Genomic DNA, 19,171 nt, shown 5'->3' on the forward strand with positions numbered 1-19,171 from the left:
CCAAGTGTCCGGACCGTTCGCCGGATAGTCACGTTATTTAAGGAAACAGGAAGTGTTAAGCCACATGTGAAACGTCAACCACTACCTACAACAAATGATGATGCCCAAGTAGATTATTTAGCTGGTGTCGAGGCTAATCCACACATCAGTAGCAGACAAATTGCGCGAGAATCGGGAATCTCAAAAACGTCGGTGCTGAGAATGCTACATCAACATCGATTGCACCCGTACCATATTTCTATGCACCAGGAATTGCAGCCGGCCGCAGTGGTCTAGCGGTTCTGGCGCTGCAGTCTGGAACCGCGGGACTGCTACGGTCGCAGGTTCGTATCCTGCCTCGGGCATGGGTGTGTGTGATGTCCTTAGGTTAGTTAGGTTTAAGTAGTTCTAAGTTCTAGGGGACTTATGACCTAAGATGTTGAGTCCCATAGTGCTCAGAGCCATTTGAACCATTTTTTTGAATTGCATGGCGACGACTTTGAACGTCGTGTACAGTTCCGCCACTGGGCACAAGAGAAATTACGGGCCGATGACAGATTTTTTGCACGCATTCTATATAGCGACGAAGCGTCATTCACCAACAGCGGTAACGTAAACCGGCATAATATGCACTGTTGGGCAACGGCAAATCCACGATGGCTGCAAGTGGAACATCAGCGACCTTCGCGGGTTAATGTATGATGCGAAATTATGAGAGGAAGGATAATTGGCCCCCATTTTATCGATGGCAATCTAAATGCTGCAGTGTATGCTGATTTCCTACGTAATGTTCTACCGATGTTCCTTCAGGATGTTTCACTGCACGACAGAATGGCGATGTACTTCCAACATGATGGATGTCTGGCACATAGCTCGCGTGCGGTTGAAGCGGTATTGAATAGCATATTTCATGACAGGTGGATTGGTCGTCGAAGCACCGCACGTTCTCCGGATCTGACGTACCCGGATTTCTTTCTGTGGGGAAAGATGAAGGAAATTTGCTATCGCGATCCACCGACAACGCCTGACAACATGCGTCAGCGCATTGTCAATGCATGTGCGAACATTACGGAAGGCGAACTACTCGCTGTGGAGAAGAATGTCGTTACACGTATTGGCAAATACATTGCGGTTGACGGTCATCATTTTGAGCATTTATTGCATTAATGTGGTATTTGCAGGTAATCACGCTGTAACAGCATGCGTTCTCAGAAATGATAAGTTCACAAAGGTACATGTATCACATTGGAACAACCGAAATAAAACGTTCAAACGTACCTACGTTCTGTATTTTAATTTAAAAAACCTACCTGTTACCAACCGTTCGTCTAAAAATGTGAGCCGTATGATTGTGACTATTACAGCGCCATCTATCACGAAGCGAATTAAAGTGGTCCAACTAAAACATTCATATTTCTTTACGTACTACACGAATATGTAATAAAGAATGGGGGTTCCTATTTTAAACAACGCAGTTGATAGCCGTTTGACCTATGGCAGCGCCATCTACCGGGCCAATCATAGCGCCATCTGGTTTCCCCCTTCAAGCTAGACAAGTTTCGTTCTTTGTAGTTTTTTCGTTTGACACTTATTTCGTGAGATATTTGGCCCGGTCACGATCAATGGACCACCCCGTATATTGCAATCAATCAGCAAGTTTGACCTTCGAGAGGGGCGGGAGGAAACTGGTAGTGAACAATAAAGCAAAAGTATGAGAGTCTAGGCAAGTGCAGCGAGGCACTGATTAACTGCCAATAACCAAGAGGAATATGGCCGAGAATCGTCTCAGCAAATAAAGAGTTCGGCTCCTTCTGCTCCTGACGGAATCATGAGGGTAAACCCGGAACTGAAGAAGAAGAAAGCCATCAGGGAAGACTCGATCGCAGTAGAAATGTTGGAAAATTGAAGAGGAATACCCATTAATGTTCTGAATCGAAAAATAGAAAATATTTGCGAAAGTGGAAAAGTAATTGGCGATTGGAAAACAACATTGATTCGCCCTTTATACAAAAAGATAGACAGAACAGACGTAAAGGATTACTGCGTTACTTCCATCGTACCTCTGACTCAGGGTAGTAAGTTATCAAATTACCAAACATCAAGCTGGATTCAGGAAAGTGGTGTCCTGCGTCGAGCAGGTCTGCGGTCTGAAAAGTGTGCTAGAAAATTACGTCTCTAAGGATAGGTAATCGTCTCCGTCAAGTCGAAGGAAGCTTATGATTCGGTAAATCGAAAAGTATAGTTTGACACCTTAATAGAGTTTGGAATGGACCCAAAAACTGAACAAATTGCCAGGCAAGTCCTAACAAAGACACATTCAAAAGTAAGATTCATGGGAGGAGAGCACAAAGTATTCTTAATTAAAACTGAGGTGCGCAAATGTGACGTACTCTCCCCCGTTCTCTTTACGTTGGTATTAGAGAATGTTACCTGAAAACGGGAAAAGGAATTAGCTGGGAAGTGCTTACTGAACGAAGTTCACATTGGAGGTTCAAAGAACGGTTTTGTAATGGAGTGCCTCGCATTTGCCGATGACTTTATGAACCTATTAAGAAACACAGAGAAGCTCTGAAACAGATGAATACCTTGAAGGAACAAGCAGGTAAAGCTATCGAGACAGTGCCTCATCACTTAACGACAGAGAACAAATAAAAAGAAAATGTGGACTGTTTCAGATACCATTGTGAAACATTACAGGTGGAAATTCTTGGAAAAGAAGCGAACGACAGCAGAAGAGATAAGATTGCCATTGGTTTCCGTACGCAGTATAAGACAGAGACAATCTCAGCTAAAGCTAAACTTGGTTACTATAACACGATGATGTACGCAAGAGAATGCCTTCGTTCGATGGGGAAGTCTCGACAGAGAGAAGCCGAGGATGAGAGTGAAATGATGGCATTACTGGCAGAGAGATTCCCATCTGTGGGTATTCGGTCGCCTGGTGCAAGTTTTTTTACTGTACGCCACTTCGCCGATTTGCGCCTCGATGATGATGATGATGATGAGGAGGACAACACAACACACAGCCATCGAGAGCTAATAAAATCTGCCATCCGACCGCGAATAGAACCTGGGCCCCACCACATGGCAGTCAGCTGTGCCCCTCTTTTTTCCAGCATTCGAAATTGTTCTCGTCATCTGATCGGGGCGGACATCGCTTATTCATCATATTAAGATCTTCACTGACTACGTCATTCACTCAGTCTTTTCATTACACAGGGCAGCCAGCTCCTCGGTCGAACATGCCGAGTTACCGCGTCGCCTGCCACTCAGCTATCGATCAAGTTTTAGCCAACAGTCTACGAGGAGTAATGGGTCCTAAGATTACAGAATGATAGTAGAGACAGTGAGGAAGAGGAAAGTCATACAGGGGAAATGGACGGCTGGTGGAGATCATAAAGAAAACAACGACTAAGTTGACATGTGTGTGAATTCCTAAGGGGCGAAACTGCTGAGGTTATCGGTCCCTAGAGTTACACATTACTTAAACTAACATATCTACATCTACATCTGTACTCCGCAAGCCACCTAATGGTGTGTGGCGGAGGGTACTTTGAATACCTCTGTCGGTTCTCCCTTCTATTCCAGTCTCGTATTGTTCGTGGAAAGAAAGATTGTCGGTATGCCTCTGTGTGGGCTCTAATCTCTCTAATTTTATCCTCATGGTCTCTTCGGTCCTCGGTGACGGTATGTTCTCGAAACTTCAACAAAAGCCCGTACCGAGCTACTGAGCGTCTCTCCTGCAGAGCCTTCCACTGTAGTTTATCTATCATCTCCGTAACGCTTTCGCAATTGCTAATTGATCCTGTAACGAAGCGCGCTGCTGTCCGTTGGATCTTCTCTATCTCTTCTATCAACCCTATCTGGTAAGGATCCCACACTGCTGAGCAGTATTCAAGCAATGGGCGAACAAGCGTACCGTAACCTACTTCCTTTATTTTCGGATTGCATTTCCTTACGATTCTTCCAATGAATCTCAGTCTGGCATCTGCTTTACCAGCGATCAACTTTATATGATCATTCCATTTTAAATCACTCCTAATGCGTACTCCCAGATAATTTATGGAATTAAGTGCTTCCAGTTTCTCACCTGCTATATTGTAGCTAAATGATAAAGAATCTTTCTTTCTATGCATTCGCAGCACATTACACTTGTCTACATTGAGACTCAATTGCCATTCCCTGCACCATGCGTCAATTCGTTGCAGATCCTCCTGCATTTCAGTACAATTTTCCATAGCTACAACATCTCGATATACCACAGCATCATCCGAAAAAAGCCTCAGTGAACTTCAGATGTTATCCACAAGGTCATTTATGTATATTGTGAATAGCAACGGTCCTACGACACTCCCCTGCGGCACACTTAAAATCACTCTTACTTCGGAAGACTTCTCTCCATTGAGCATGACATGCTGCGTTCTGTTATCTAGGAACTCTTCAATCCAATCACACAATTGGTCTGATAGTCCATATGTTCTTACTTTGTTCATTAAACGACTGTGGGGAACTGTATCGAACGCCTTGCGAAAGTCAAGAAACACGGCATCTGCCTGGGAACCCGTGTCTATGGCCGTCTGAGTCTCGTGGACGAATAGCGCGAGCTGGGTTTCACACGATCGTCTTTTTCGAAACCCATGCTGATTCCTACAGAGTAGATTTCTGGTCTCCAGAAAAGTCAGTATACTCGAACATAATACGTGTTCCAAAATTCTACAAGTGATCGACGTTAGAGATATAGGTCTATAGTTCTGCACATCTGTTCGACGTCCCTTCTTGAAAACGGGGATGACCTGTGCCCTTTTCGAATCCTTTGGAACGCTACGCTCTTCTAGAGATATGCTAACAACAAGACACACCCAAGCCCGACGGAAGACTCGAAACTGCGGTAAGAGGTGCCGCGCAATGCGTGGCATGGCGCCTGTAACTGCGCGTCCACTCCGCGCGGCAATGGCTGAACTTCTACGGACATCTGTTCAGGACGGATGTAACGTGACTAACGAACAGACTTTTTAACGTACTGAGCAACACACCTGAAGTCACTGATAAATGGTTCAAGGAAGTAAGGAAGATCCTCAAAAGTATCGGACTGTATCAGGAAGATGTTTCTAATCGATCAGACTGCGGGTAACTGATCAACAGCTTTAAGGGCTTCCGCGATGAGCAAAAACAGAATAGTCTGTGGACGAGGGAGAGAATTCAGGCGACTAGAGAGAGGATGCAGCGCTTCCTAGTTACAAACCATTATTCCAGAGGTGACTCATAGTTATTTGACGTGATCTCCAATGGCCCTAGATGAAAAAGAGGCACTTAAGCATTGTAAATTGCCTAATATAGTTGTTATTTATGAAATCCTTTCCATTATGACCTGAACTGCAAACATCGCCGCACAGCTACTCATACCAATAGATTTTTCTCACGAGCTCGGCCGGTCCCAATCCCACTGCTCTCGGCTACGTGAGCATCTCTGTGCTCACCTATCAGTGGGAATAACCAGAACAGTCAGCTCTCCATAACTGCAGCTCTGTACCCCAGCAAGAGATGTCTATAATGGGTGTTGAAATCCAGTTGTAACACATCTTTCCCCTTCCAAAAGCCCTTCAGATGGTGCACAGTAAGATGATTTCTAGTATAAAAGACTTGAATTTTGGGGACTGATCGGTTTATTAGCAACAGTAGGACTGCGATGCACACAGTTCCACATCATGTACCATGAAACAACTGTTTCAGAGGAAAGTAAGTTTCTTATCAAGTTTTACATGGAGGACGCTAGTTGGAGTGATTCCAACATTAGACCGAGAGCGTTCGTAGCCAGTATAAAAGTCATCGAAAGTCCACACAATAGAGCCGGAATAGATGCGATGCAAGCAGACAGCGTCAGTTGCCACCCGTATGTTCCAGTACCGTTGACGCAACCAGTCGCACCCTACATTGCTGATTCAGGTGAATAATGCTCCCCTGTGCTATATTACGATTAAACTATGTATCTTGCATTTAGTTGAAGTGAAATTAATAAGAATCCTTCACATGCCAATGCATTGCCATGAGAACGATCACACCGGATCTAAAAGATGGCCCCCAAATATTATCTTCGAAGGTGGCCGCTAAGACAGAAACATCACGATGGCTGCATGTAACTAACGTCAAATTGGCGTGTAATGAACAAGACGCTTGGATATGCAGATGACTAGCATTTTAGCCGAACTGCACAAACGAGGCAACGCCATATATGTTATGCGCATAAGGACAGGTTATGCAATATAGTGGGGTAACAAAAGTCGTGGGATACCTCCTGATATGTGACGGACCTCCTTTTTCGCGTCGCACTGCAGCACTTCGACGAGCCGTGGACTTAACAAGTCTCTGGAAGTCCCCTGCAGAAATATCGAGCCATGCTGCCTTTACAGCCGTCCATAATTGGAAAGTACTGCCGGTACAGCATTTTGTGGACATACTAAACCCTCGATTATGTCCCATAAATGTTCGATGAAATTCATGACAGCCGATCTGAGTGGCCAAATCATACGCTCGAACTGTCCAGAGTGTTCTTCAAACCAATCGGGGACAACTGTGGCCTGTGGCAGGCGTATTGGCATGCTTAAAATTCGCATTGTTGTTTGGGAATATTACTTCCATGAATGGTTGAAAATGATCTTCAAGTAGTCGAACATCCAGAGAACCCATTCCATACCATTTAAACATAGCTCACACCATTATGGAGCCACCATGAGCTTGCACAGTGCGTTATTGACAACTTGGGCCATGGCTTCGTGGGATCTGCGCCACACTCGAACCTCACTATCAGCTCTTACTAACTGAAATCGGGCTCATCTGACCAGATCACTGTTTTTCAGGCATCTAGGGTCCAACCGATATGGTCACGAGCCCGGGAGAGCCCTGCAGGCTATGTCGTGGTGTTAGCAAAGGCACTTCCATCGATCCTGCTGCCATAGCCCATTAACGCTATATTTCGCCGCAATGTTTTAACGGACACGTTCGTCGTAAGTTTCACATAGATTTCTGCGGTTGTTTCACGCAGTGTTGGTTGTCTGTTAGCGCTGACAACTCTAGTCAAACGCCACTGCTCTAGGCCGTTAAGTGAAGTTCTTCGGCCACTCCGTTTTGTGCGTGAGGGGCAATGCCTGAAATATGTTATTCTCGGCACGCTATTGACACTGTGGATCACGGAATATTGAATTCCCTACGATTTCTGTAATGGTATGTTCAAATGGCTCTGAGCACTATGGGACTCAACTTCTGAGGTCATTAGTCCCCTAGGACTTAGAACTAGTTAAACCTAACTAACCTAAGGACATCACAAACATCCATGCCCGAGACAGCAAAGGACTTGGAAGAGCAGTTGAACGGAATGGATGGTGTCTTGAAGGGAGGATATAAGATGAACATCAACAGAAGCAAAACGAGGATAATGGAATGTAGTCGAATTAAGTCGGGTGATGCTGAGGGAATTAGATTCGGAAATGAGACACTTAAAGTAGTAAAGGAGGTTTGCTATTTGGGGAGCAAAATAACTGATGATGGTCGAAGTAGAGAAGATATAAAATGTAGACTGGCAATGGCAAGGAAAGCGTTTCTGAAGAGAAATTTGTTAACATGGAGTATAGATTTAAGTGTCGGGAAGTCGTTTCTGAAAGTATTTGTATGGAGTGTAGATATGTATGGAAGTGAAACATGGACGATAAATAGTTTGGACAAGAAGAGAATAGAAGCTTTCGAAATGTGGTGCTACAGAAGAATGCTGAAGATTACATGGGTAGATCACATAACTAATGATGAAGTATTGAATAGAATTGGGGAGAAGAGGAGTATGTGGCACAACTTGACAAAAAGAAGGGACCGGTTAGTAGGACATGTTCTGAGGCATCAAGGGATCATAAATTTAACATTGGAGGGCAGCGTGGAGGGCAAAAATCGTAGAGGGAGACCAAGAGATGAATACACTAAGCAGATTCAGAAGGATGTGGGTTGCAGTAAGTACTGGGAGATGAAGAAGCTTGCACAGGATAGGGTAGCATGGAGAGCTGCATCAAACCAGTCTCAGGACCGAAGACCACAACAACAACAATAGGGTCTGTGGCTGTGCCCTGCCTTCTACGTCTCCAGGACATCATATTTCAACAAGATAACGCAACACCGCATGCTACCGGTGCTGTCTTGCCCTACCTCGATACACAGGGTGTTCTACTGTTGCCTTCTGGATCTCTTAACCACCGAAAACGTCTGGTCTCGGGGTACCGGGAGAGGTGCACACAACCATTCACCAACCTCTACGATTCAAGAATTCTGGTGTAGAGGTGAAATAGCAAGAGCTGATTTAGATGTGTCTGTCACACAAGTTCACTACGACTAGATTCCCAGCTGCGTTAGACCTGTTGCTGCAGCTCTGGTACTGATTACCCGCAAATCACATACAAAGGTAGTAGTATGTTATTCCTACGATGCTGTGCACGCAGGATAAATAAAATTTCCTTTATTGCTAGCCTTGCTGATGTTACATTTTCAGTTGGCAATAGTGTACTCACGTCTGGCAATGGTTTGGGCTCTTCCAAGTGCAGTCCGCCCACCTCGACGAAGGCGGGCACTGTGGGGAGAGGCTGGTCCATGCTCCAGTGGCTGTTCACCAGCACCAGGCTCGTGTTCCGGAACACGTGTTCTAGTGGAGGCGTGTCCTCACCGAACACTTCCCGCACTTTGCTGTCGACGCGTGCGTCCGTCGCCCACCAGTCCAGGATGCGGAACGCCTGGTGCATCACTGTGCCGTAGACTCTCTCCCAGAAGCTGAACGGCGCCTTTAGAGCGAGGTCGTATTGTTCTGTGTAGGCAGGATGCTCAGGATTACCAACCTGCAAAAGAGAAACGGAAATGTACTGGGTGGTTACAAAATACGAGTGGTGTTCAGTAAGTAATGCAACACTTTTTTTCTCATTCAGTTTCAGTTAAATGCAGTATTTGTTGTGGGACGTTGTGGAATATTCCTGCTTCACACCCTATAGTTCCGTGAAGTTCCAATGGGTGGCGACGCTATACGTTTTGCGTGTGTGTGTGTGTGTGTGTGTGTGTGTGTGTGAATGTGTTAGGGCTTATGGGCTCTCAACGTCGAGGTCATCAGCGCCTTGACACACATTAAAAGGAACGATTGTGGACAGATCTAATAAAACTGAAGCACACACGCAAAGGAAGCAGGAAAAGAAGGAAAATGCTACATAAGAAAGTAGAACGTAAGGAAAGGGAAAACGTAGCAGCAAGAATGCCACAGGAAATTGTCATTGGCTGGCCACTTATATAAAATATAGGCGAGCTTGTAACACAGTGAGCAAATTAAGACCCTCTCCCTAAAATCTTTGTAAAAACATTTGACATGGCACAGAACTTTAAAACTTCAACCACATTCGTCGAACTATACGTTGTGTTCAGTAAGTAATGTAACACTTTTTTTTCTCAGCCAGTTTCAATTGAAAAAATGCAGTATTTGTTGTGGGACGTCGTGGAATATTCCTGCTTCAGACCCTATAGTTTCATGAAGTTCCAATGGGTGCCGACGATATACGTGGGCTTCAAAATGGCGTCTGTAACGGAGGTACATTCCAAGCCGAGATATGTAAATGAGTTTCTTTCGGCGGAAAACCACAGCGTAGCAAATGTTCACATGAGCTTGCAGAATGTCTACGGAGACCTCTGAGTGAACAAAAGCACGGTGAGTCGTCTGTTATCATCGCAACAAGGTCGCGCAAACCTGTTCGATCTCGTGCGTGCCGTGCAGCCGCACGCAGATGTGACTCCTGCAGTGTTGGAGCGTGCGCACGCCTTCATTCGCGGTGGACGACGGAACGCAGTCAAACAATTGGCTGCTGAAATGGGCGTCTCTGTTGGTTGTGTTGCCACAAACTTCCTCCAATTGGAATGAACGCCCGCTGGGTTTCTCGCGGCGTAATAGAAGACCACAAAGAGCAACGAGGGATCATCTGTGCGGAATTTCTTGCGCGTTTCGAGGATGATCGTGACAATTTTCTGTCGACTATCATCATAGGTGGCGAAACATGGGTTCATCACTTCGAACCGGAAGAAAACGGTAATCCGTGGAGTGGCGGCGCACCATCGCTCCTCCGAAGGAAAAGTTCAAAAACCACCCTCAGCCGGTGAAGTTATGGCGACGGTCTTCTGGAAGTTTGAAGTGCTTATTGTGTATGATGCCCTTCATGGTGCAATTATCAACTCTGAAATCAATTGTATTACCCTCGGAAAATTGAAGAAACTACTTCAGCCTGTTCGTCGCCACAGAACTGCGAACGAACTTCTCCTTCTCCATGATAACACATGGCCTCAGACAAGTCTGTGCACCCGCCAGGAGCAAGCAGAATTTCATTGGACTGTTCTCAAAAATGGTTCAAATGGCTCTGAGCACTATGGGACTTAACTTCTGTGGTCATCAGTCCCCTAGAACTTAGAACTACTTAAACCTAACTAACCTAAGGACATCACACACATCCATGCCCGAGGCAGGATTCGAACCTGCGACCGTAGCAGTCGCGCGGTTCCGGACTGAGCGCCTTAACCGCGAGACCACCGCGGCTGGCGACTGTTCTCCCTTACACACCTTACAGCCCGCATCTCGCACTTTCGACCACCATCAGTTTACCCAATGAAGCATTACATGAATGGTGGGGAGCATATTGATACAGCAAGACGTTGGGTTCGACGTCGACCAGTAGAGTTGTACAATGCAGGCACACAGTAAGGTGGCGTAATGCTGTCGCATTGAATGGAGATTATATTGAAAAATAGGCTCTTGTAGCTAAAAGAGTGAGGAATAATATGATGTATTGGAATCCTGAATAAAGCCTATCTGCTTTCAGAAAACAGTGTTGCATTACTTATTGAACGCCCCTCGCCTTAAGGGGAAGACGGTAACTTCACGTTACATATTTCTCTTCAGAACGTATCTAGAGCCGAATCAGGCTAACTTTACAAGATGCCAGTTTTGTAGTTGAAAGATGGAAAGATAAATTTTTGAATAAATTTCTCTCGTGTCACGTCTGTGGTCACAAACTTGTAGGTCCTCAGACTACCGGTTTCGGTAAGCAATGACCATCTTCAGATCTGTTTTATAAAAACATGTCCTAATATACTGGAGCCATACTGGCATCGTCAAACATATATAAATAATAGTACGGTTGGTCCTGGCGGAGGTTCGAGTCCTTCCTCGGGCATGGGTGTGTGTGTTTGTCCTTAGGATAATTTAGGTTAAGTAGTGTGTAAGCTTAGGGACTGATGACCTTAGCAGTTAAGTCCCATAAGATTTCACAAACATTTGAACATTTGCACATAAATAATAGTATACACAAGAGTATTCTTGTCAACAGCACTACTGGTCGAAACAAACTGCCGTACAGTCATTATGCGGCAGTTTGTTTTGAACGTTACTGCTACTTGAGGCGTGGCGCCATACATTGCTCCTGTCTAGAGAATGACTCATGCGTGCACAGTGACAGATAGTCTGCAGCGGGTTCAGTCGAGTAAGTAGTTCTAATTTTCATCTGTTAGAGGACAGTAGCGCACAGAGACATTCAAATGGTTCAAATGGCCCTGAGCACTATGGGACTCAACTGCTGTGGTCATAAGTCCCCTAGAATTTAGAACTACTTAAACCTAACTAACCTAAGGACATCACACACATCCATGCCCGAGGCAGGATTCGAACCTGTGACCGTAGCGGTCGTGCGGTTCCAGACTGTAGCGCCTTTAACCGCTCGGCCACTCCGGCCGGCAGAGACATTCAAGAAACAGGTTAAGGGAATGTTTTTGTGAATTGTTCTGTTTATTTCTTGAAGGTTTTTTTGTTTATTTATGTTTGTACAGTTTTGTATATGCTTCTAGTAGTGTGAATGATGCGTGAATGTGGTCTAAAGTAAATATGTAGATCATTGTTCTCCTGATGAACGCTGTACGGTCTAGTGTGAGAAAGCTTTAAGACAGTGTGAACGCAGACGACGGGGAATTTTGTATCATAATATGCAAAATAAGTTTATGGTAAAAGGAAAGCTAATTCGAGTGCAAATGAAAATAGTTAATAACGCAAAGTATAAACAAAATATCAGAATGTTAAATATTTATTTCGGGAAAAAGTACATTCGAAAGTGTGTTATTTGTTGATTGGTAAGTCATGAAAATCCCGGTCTAACGTGGGAGAATAATGTTTTTCTATTGGCCTCAAAGAAAACTGACCAATCAGAATGAAGTATTCTTGACGCGTCTTTTCTCTTGGAGATATAGCATGCTTAAAGTAGTCTAGAGTCGGGGCCCAGCCCCGACCTCCGAAGGAAGTTATAATTTGCCGATTTCAGTTGTACTACATATTTCAAAAGTGTTTTAAAGTGAAGGAATATTTATTCCGGTGAGTTTCTCAGAAGGTATGGATTTTTTAATTAATTCTGTGTATAAGAAACGACAGTGATTCCGCGTGACATATTCAGCAGATCGGTGACTAAAAACTTGAGTGCATTAGACATCGATAAACTTAATAGTATGGCGAGCATTTTAATTTAAAAACAATCCGTGCTTAGTAGCTGTTCAGATTTCGGAAAATAGTTACCATAAACTTGCTAAGGCGAATGAAAGGGTTTGTGCATGACTGTGTTAAGATTAGCACGGGCTTGGTAGCGAACGTGTACATTATCAAGGTTCACAATATATCGACGTTTTGCCAGTATTTCCACCTTTCATTCAAACTTAAGACCATTTCCAGATTCTTTGAACAGTTACGTTGTATGGAGCCTGCTGCGAGTTGTAGTACGGTTAATCTCTTCTCGGCTTTCCTACTGGTGATCAGCTGTAACGAGTTCACAGGTAGGTGCAGGTAAAGGACGAAATAAACTGCGCCGCCGCATACTGACAAGATGACTCTTGTGCAAACTACTATTTATACATGTGTGTGACTATGATGACGCTGATTTTTTGTTTAGCTTTTGACGATGCCACTATGGCTCCAGTATATTAGGACGTGTATTTTATAAAGCAGATCTGAAGATGGTCATCGCTGACCGAAACCGGTAGTCTGAGGACCTACAAGTTTGTGACCATACATGTGAAATAAAAGAAATTTATTCTACATTTTCGGGTCATTGTTCCATTCGCGACCATGTCACACCCTGTGCTGATAAATTTTAGTTGTTCATTTGGCACACATATATCGAAATATATCTTTTTATTTGCTGGCTTTATGAAGTTGATGCCAAGCTATAAACACTGACGAAAACTTTTAATAGGCCTCGAAAGTAAAACAACTGAGGATGTTTTTTATTTTATTTTTATGGACATAATGGTAAGGTTGCACTGTAGACACTCGCGTTATTATTTTTTCTATGTTGAATTATGTTATGACAGTTCCATGAGAAGGTTCTCCACATATCGTTGTTGGGATAGACTGATGAGCAAAACATTATGGCCACCTGTTTAATAGCTTGTTTGTCAGTCTTTGAAACGAAATACGTCACTGATTCTGCAGGGATCCGACAGTTTGTTGGTAGGTTTGTGGAGGTATGTAGGATTAGATGTTTATGTACAGGTCATGTAATTCGCGTAAATAACGGGCTGCTGATTTGCGTACTCGGTGATGGTGCCCGATAGCGACGCAGATTGATGCCTTACAATTTACATCAGGCGAATTTGATCACCGAGACATCAACGTGAGTTCACTATAATGCTCTTCAAATCACTGTTCTGGCTCCGGGGACGGTCAATTATACTGCTCAAAGATGACATCAGCGTCGGGGAAGACATCAATCATGAAGAGATGCAGATGGTTCGCAGCTCACAGCGTGTTTTGGTTTACTACCAAAGGCCCCATGCAAGCGCAGGAGAATGTCTCCCATAGCATAGTACTGCTCCCACCAGCCTGCGTCCGCGGCGCACTGTACGGTTCCAGCCGCCGTTCACCTCGGTGACGGCGTTCGTAGAGAGGACCAGTGACCATTTTAGCAAAAATGTGATTCACCCGAAGAAACGACACGTTTCCAATGGTGTGCCGGCGAATCACGATGGTTCCATTCCCGCTGCTGTCGTAACTGACGGTGTGCTTGGGTCAACATGTGGTGGTGTGCTGTGGAGCTCCATGTTCTACATCTACATCTACATTGATACTCCGCAAGCCACCCAACGGTGTGTGGCGGAGGGCACTTTACGTGCCACTGTCATTACCTCCCTTTCCTGTTCCAGTCGCGTATGGTTCGGGAGAAGAACGACTGTCTGAAAGCCTCCGTGCGCGCTCTAATCTCTCTAATTTTACATTCGTGATCTCCTCGGGAGGTATAAGTAGGGGGAAGCAATATATTCGATACCTCATCCAGAAACGCATCCTCTCGAAACCTGGCGAGCAAGCTACACCGCGATGCAGAGCGCCTCTCTTGCAGAGTCTGCCACTTGAGTTTATTAAACATCTCCGTAACGCTATCACGGTTACCAAATAACCCTGTGACTAAACGCGCCGCTCTTCTTTGAATCTTCACTATCTCCTCCGTCAGACCGATCTGGTACGGATCCCACACTGATGAGCAATACTCAAGTATAGGTCGAACGAGTGTTTTGTAAGCCACCTCCTTTGTTGATGGACTACATTTTCTAAGCACTCTCCCAATGAATCTCAACCTGGTACCCGCCTTACCAACAATTAATTTTATATGATCATTCCACTTCAAATCGTTCCGCACGCATACTCCCAGATATTTTACAGAAGTAACTGCTACCAGTGTTTGTTCCGCTATCATATAATCATACAATAAAGGATCCTTCTTTCTATGTATTCGCAATACATTACATTTGTCTATGTTAAGGGTCAGTTGCCACTCCCTGCACCAAGTGCCTGTCCGCTGCAGATCTTCCTACATTTCGCTACAATTTTCTAATGCTGCAACTTCTCTGTATACTACAGCATCATCCGCGAAAAGCCGCATGGAACTTCCGACACTATCTACTAAGTCATTTATATGTATTGTGAAAAGCAATGGTCCCATAACACTCCCCTGTGGCACGCCAGAGGTTACTTTAACGTCTGTAGACGTCTCTCCATTGATAACAACATGCTGTGTTCTGTTTGCTAAAAACTCTTCAATCCAGCCACACAGCTGGTCTGATATTCCGTAGGCTCTTACTTTGTTTATCAGGCGACAGTGCGGAACTGTATCGAACGCCTTCCGGAAGTCAAGAAAAATAGCATCTACCTGGGAGCCTGTATCTAATATTTTCTGGGTCTCATGAACAAATAAGGCGAGTTGGGTCTCACACGATCGCTGTTTCCGGAATCCATGTTGATTCCTACATAGTAGATTCTGGGTTTCCAGAAATGACATGATACTCGAGCAAAAAACATGTTCTAAAATTCTACAAGAGATCGACGTAAGAGATATAGGTCTATAGTTTTGCGCATCTGCTCGACGACCCTTCTTGAAGACTGGGACTATCTGTGCTCTTTTCCAATCATTTGGAACCCTCCGTTCCTCTAGAGACTTGCGGTACACGGCTGTTAGAAGGGGGGCAAGTTCTTTCGCGTACTCTGTGTAGAATCGAATTGGTATCCCGTCAGGTCCAGTGGACTTTCCTCTATTGAGTGATTCCAGTTGCTTTTCTATTCCTTGGACACTTATTTCGATGTCAGCCATTTTTTCGTTTGTGCGAGGATTTAGAGAAGGAACTGCAGTGCGGTCTTCCTCTGTGAAACAGCTTTGGAAAAAGGTGTTTAGTATTTCAGCTTTACGCGTGTCATCCTCTGTTTCAATGCCATCATCAACAGTGTACGATGAATGGTGCCCTTCGAAACGCTTGTGTGTGCACTGAATTGTGCTATTTCTGCAGAGATCCATCCTTCTTTACAGGGCAGACAAGTCTCGGAACCGCAAGTTCTGTGACGAGTCCTGGACGTCCAACCGTTTAGCGCCTAGTGGTTGTTTCACTGTCCTACCTCTTTCCCAGATGCTCAGGACAGTAGCATGTGAACATTCGACCAGTTTCGCCGTTTTCGGGAGGTTCGTTCACAGGCTGTGCGTAATAATAATCTGCCCTTTGTCAAAGTCGCTTACCTAAATGGATTTCCCCATTTGAAGCCCATATCTTCGCTAGGGTGATTCCCCGTCCGTGTCTACTCCGCTCGAATACTTTGGCTATCTCGTCTCGTGCCCGCCGTACCACCAGGCGGTATGGAACGTCGCGATGGGCGATGGTCATAATGTTCTGGCTAACCAGTGTAGTCATGTGTTTATGCGTATGATGTACGGGTTGCTTGAGGAAGAGTGGTGCTACGGAAAGTGATAGCGATTGAAAGTTTATTTCATCAGCGTCTCTCGGTTGTTCATGAATTCGACTTTCTTCATAAAAAATCAAAATTACAGATAAAATGTTTAAGAGATTTTGAGAGATAGGTAATGCAATGAATCATAAGGGAAGATGTACGCACCCTGTCGTGGACGGTCGGCAACGCGTTGCTGGAGGTGATCCCCACGAGGGGGGCGCCGAACTTGTGAGCGAACGCCGCCAGGCAGTCGACGTGGAAGAACTCGGAGATGACGACGTCGTAGTGGCCGCCCGACGTGGCCAGCTGCCGCACTTCGGGCATATCCAGCGTCTCCAGACACATGCCCTTGGTGAACGACTTGAGTAGCACCAGGCCCTTCAAGGGGGGCTGCAGCGCCTTCACGAAGTCCATCGTCATCTGAAATTCATTTTTATGTTACCTTACTCCCTAGTTTACTGTTTATCAGGTCCCATGAAGAACTCCTACACGGTGGGGCAAATGAAAGTGGCCCGAAGAACAGATATACACGGAACAAGGAAATAAAGCAGAGTAAAGTACTAACCTTACTATAGCATATGTTGAACACTATTCATCTATTGGCACTTTTGGGTTCTGGTGAGCAAGTGGCTGAAGGCGGATCCAAGCTGGGCTGCTGGAACTGCTCCAGTCTCATCCGAAATGTTCTGCTGCAGTTCTTGAAGACTATGAGGGTTGTTGCGGTACGTCTTACACCTGAGAGCCCCCTCACACAGAGTAATCGCACACTGACAGTTCAGATGACCTGGGTGGCCAGGTAGGGCCGTGATCAGACTGTCATCTACTAACAACTCTGTCAGGTATGAAGACTGGGTAAATGTGTCCCAAGGTTCGGCCAGTTGTATGGGCAGTTACTCCATCCTTTTGGAAGCAACTGTAGGACTTTTACTCCACCGCTAATGCTGACACAAACGGTTTCAAATGTCGGCAATGTAGCGCACCGGTCAGCGTCTGACGAAAGAAGATGGGACCAAAAATGAGGCGTGCTGATACTGCACATCAAACCCCAACTTTCTGATGATGGAATGGTGGAAGTCATACAGATTCTCCACTGCCTGTGAGTCTGTGAATTGACAACCATTCAGGTGAAACCAGGCTTCATCAGACGTAAAGAACATATCCGTGTCCAAGCCATTGATTGTTACCTCAGACCGAGCAAGATGGCGCAGTGGCTAGCACACTGAAGTCGCATTCGTGAGGGCGACGGTTCAATCCCGCGTCCATCCTGATTTAGGCTTTCTGTGATTTCCCTAAATCGCTCTAGGCAAATGCCGGGATGGTTACTTTGAAAGGGCACGGCCAACTTCCTTCCCCGTCCTTCCCTAATCCGATGAGACTGATGACCTCGCTGTCTGGTCTTCTCCCCGAAACAACCCAACCCAACCCTTGTTACCTCAGTCAAGAGCCAATCACAAAATTGGAGGCGCTGAGGAGCATCTGGCGGTTATATTGCATGAACACTACACAGTAGGGATGTATATGCAGGTCCAGATGGGGTATTCGTCCGCATGATCGACGTGATATGCCGGTCTCTCGCGACAGGTGTGACGTTGATTTCGTAGGACTGTAAAGCATTTTCTGGTGAGCTGCACCCACATTTCCTGGTTTGCGGCCAAGTTTTGGAATGTTTTTAGACTTGTTCAAAACAGATCCTGTCTGACATCATTTTGGGACTAAACGTTGCATGGAACTCTTTGCTGGCACTTTGGTACCATTAAACTTCTCATCAACCAACGGACCTCACCATTTCCACGACTTTGTTGTCACGTAACTTTTAACAACGAAAACGCACTGCTCCACTGTGAATACCAATGTACTTTTTACACTGCTCCACTCATACTGACACAGCTCGCACTACGGTCTCAACCGGTGTGAATCACGTTGCGTGCGTACATGTGGTGTGCGTGCCACGCAGTGTGGCTGTATGCTTACATTCACGTCCAGGCCACTTTTATTTCCCCCACCCTGTACTTTAGCTTACAAACTACATGATCATTCAAAAAAAAAAAGAACAGATTTCAGTTGCTTATTACGGACAAACTATGAAAGACAGAAATACACTGTGCGTGTCACTCGATAGTGGAAGGCTCAAAGACACTATACCACACACACAAAATGAGCATCAAGCGTTGCTCGAGAATTATTGAAACGTTAGTCGATTTCATTCCAACATGAATTAACATGTTCCTGTTTATTGGGTCGACAGCCTCGACAATTCGATTTCTCAGCCCTTGAAGAGTAGCTGCCACAGGTGGGACAAAAATCGCTAGGTGTGAGATTTGGCGATCTGGGAGACCAAAAGCAATGAACAATATATCTCTGTACACCTGTTCCAACTCAACGTTTGGGGATGGTGTTCTTAAGATAACGCTGCACTTCAAGGTGAAAGTCAGGCAGGGTGCCGTCATGCTTAAATATGAAATCATTGGAATCTTGATGAAATTGAGAAAATTCAGTTTTTTAGCATGTTCAGGTACGACACTCCTGTCACTCCGTAAAAAAGAAAAGTACATAAGCTCTTCTGAACAGAAACGGCACAAAACACATTCAGTTTCGCTGAGTCTCTTTCATGATCGACGACGACGTCAGGATTTTGTGACCCCCAAATTATAATATTATGGCGGTGTAGTTTACCCGACAGATGAAACATTGATTCGTCCGAAAAGCGGAAACGTTTGGAAAGAAACGTCCTCTGCCATATCCTGGAGAACTGAAATGCAAAACGAGTACTTTTGATTATGGTCGTCGGCACGCAGGTGCTGCAGTAACTGCAACTCGGCTTCATGTGGAAACGTCGTTTCAGAACATACCACAGTGGTGTCTGAGGAAGTTGAAGTTCCTGGCCTACCCGTCTTC

General features: G+C 45.1%; 1 protein-coding gene across 1 annotated transcript in view; it reads right to left on the reverse strand.

The window, feature by feature from the left end:
* Nucleotides 1–19,171, reverse strand: part of LOC124797822 (UDP-glycosyltransferase UGT5-like) — a 160,491-nt gene that overhangs the window by 52,588 nt on the left and 88,732 nt on the right. The window contains exons 3-4 of the mRNA XM_047260849.1: nucleotides 16,442–16,696; nucleotides 8,523–8,843 (exon numbers count right to left, since the gene is read on the reverse strand). Of these exons, the coding sequence (XP_047116805.1) occupies nucleotides 8,523–8,843; nucleotides 16,442–16,696 (576 nt within the window). The remainder of the gene's footprint in view (nucleotides 1–8,522; nucleotides 8,844–16,441; nucleotides 16,697–19,171) is intronic.

Source organism: Schistocerca piceifrons, chromosome 5 (genome assembly GCF_021461385.2).
Source record: "Schistocerca piceifrons isolate TAMUIC-IGC-003096 chromosome 5, iqSchPice1.1, whole genome shotgun sequence".
In the NCBI taxonomy this organism is placed as follows: domain Eukaryota; kingdom Metazoa; phylum Arthropoda; class Insecta; order Orthoptera; family Acrididae; genus Schistocerca; species Schistocerca piceifrons.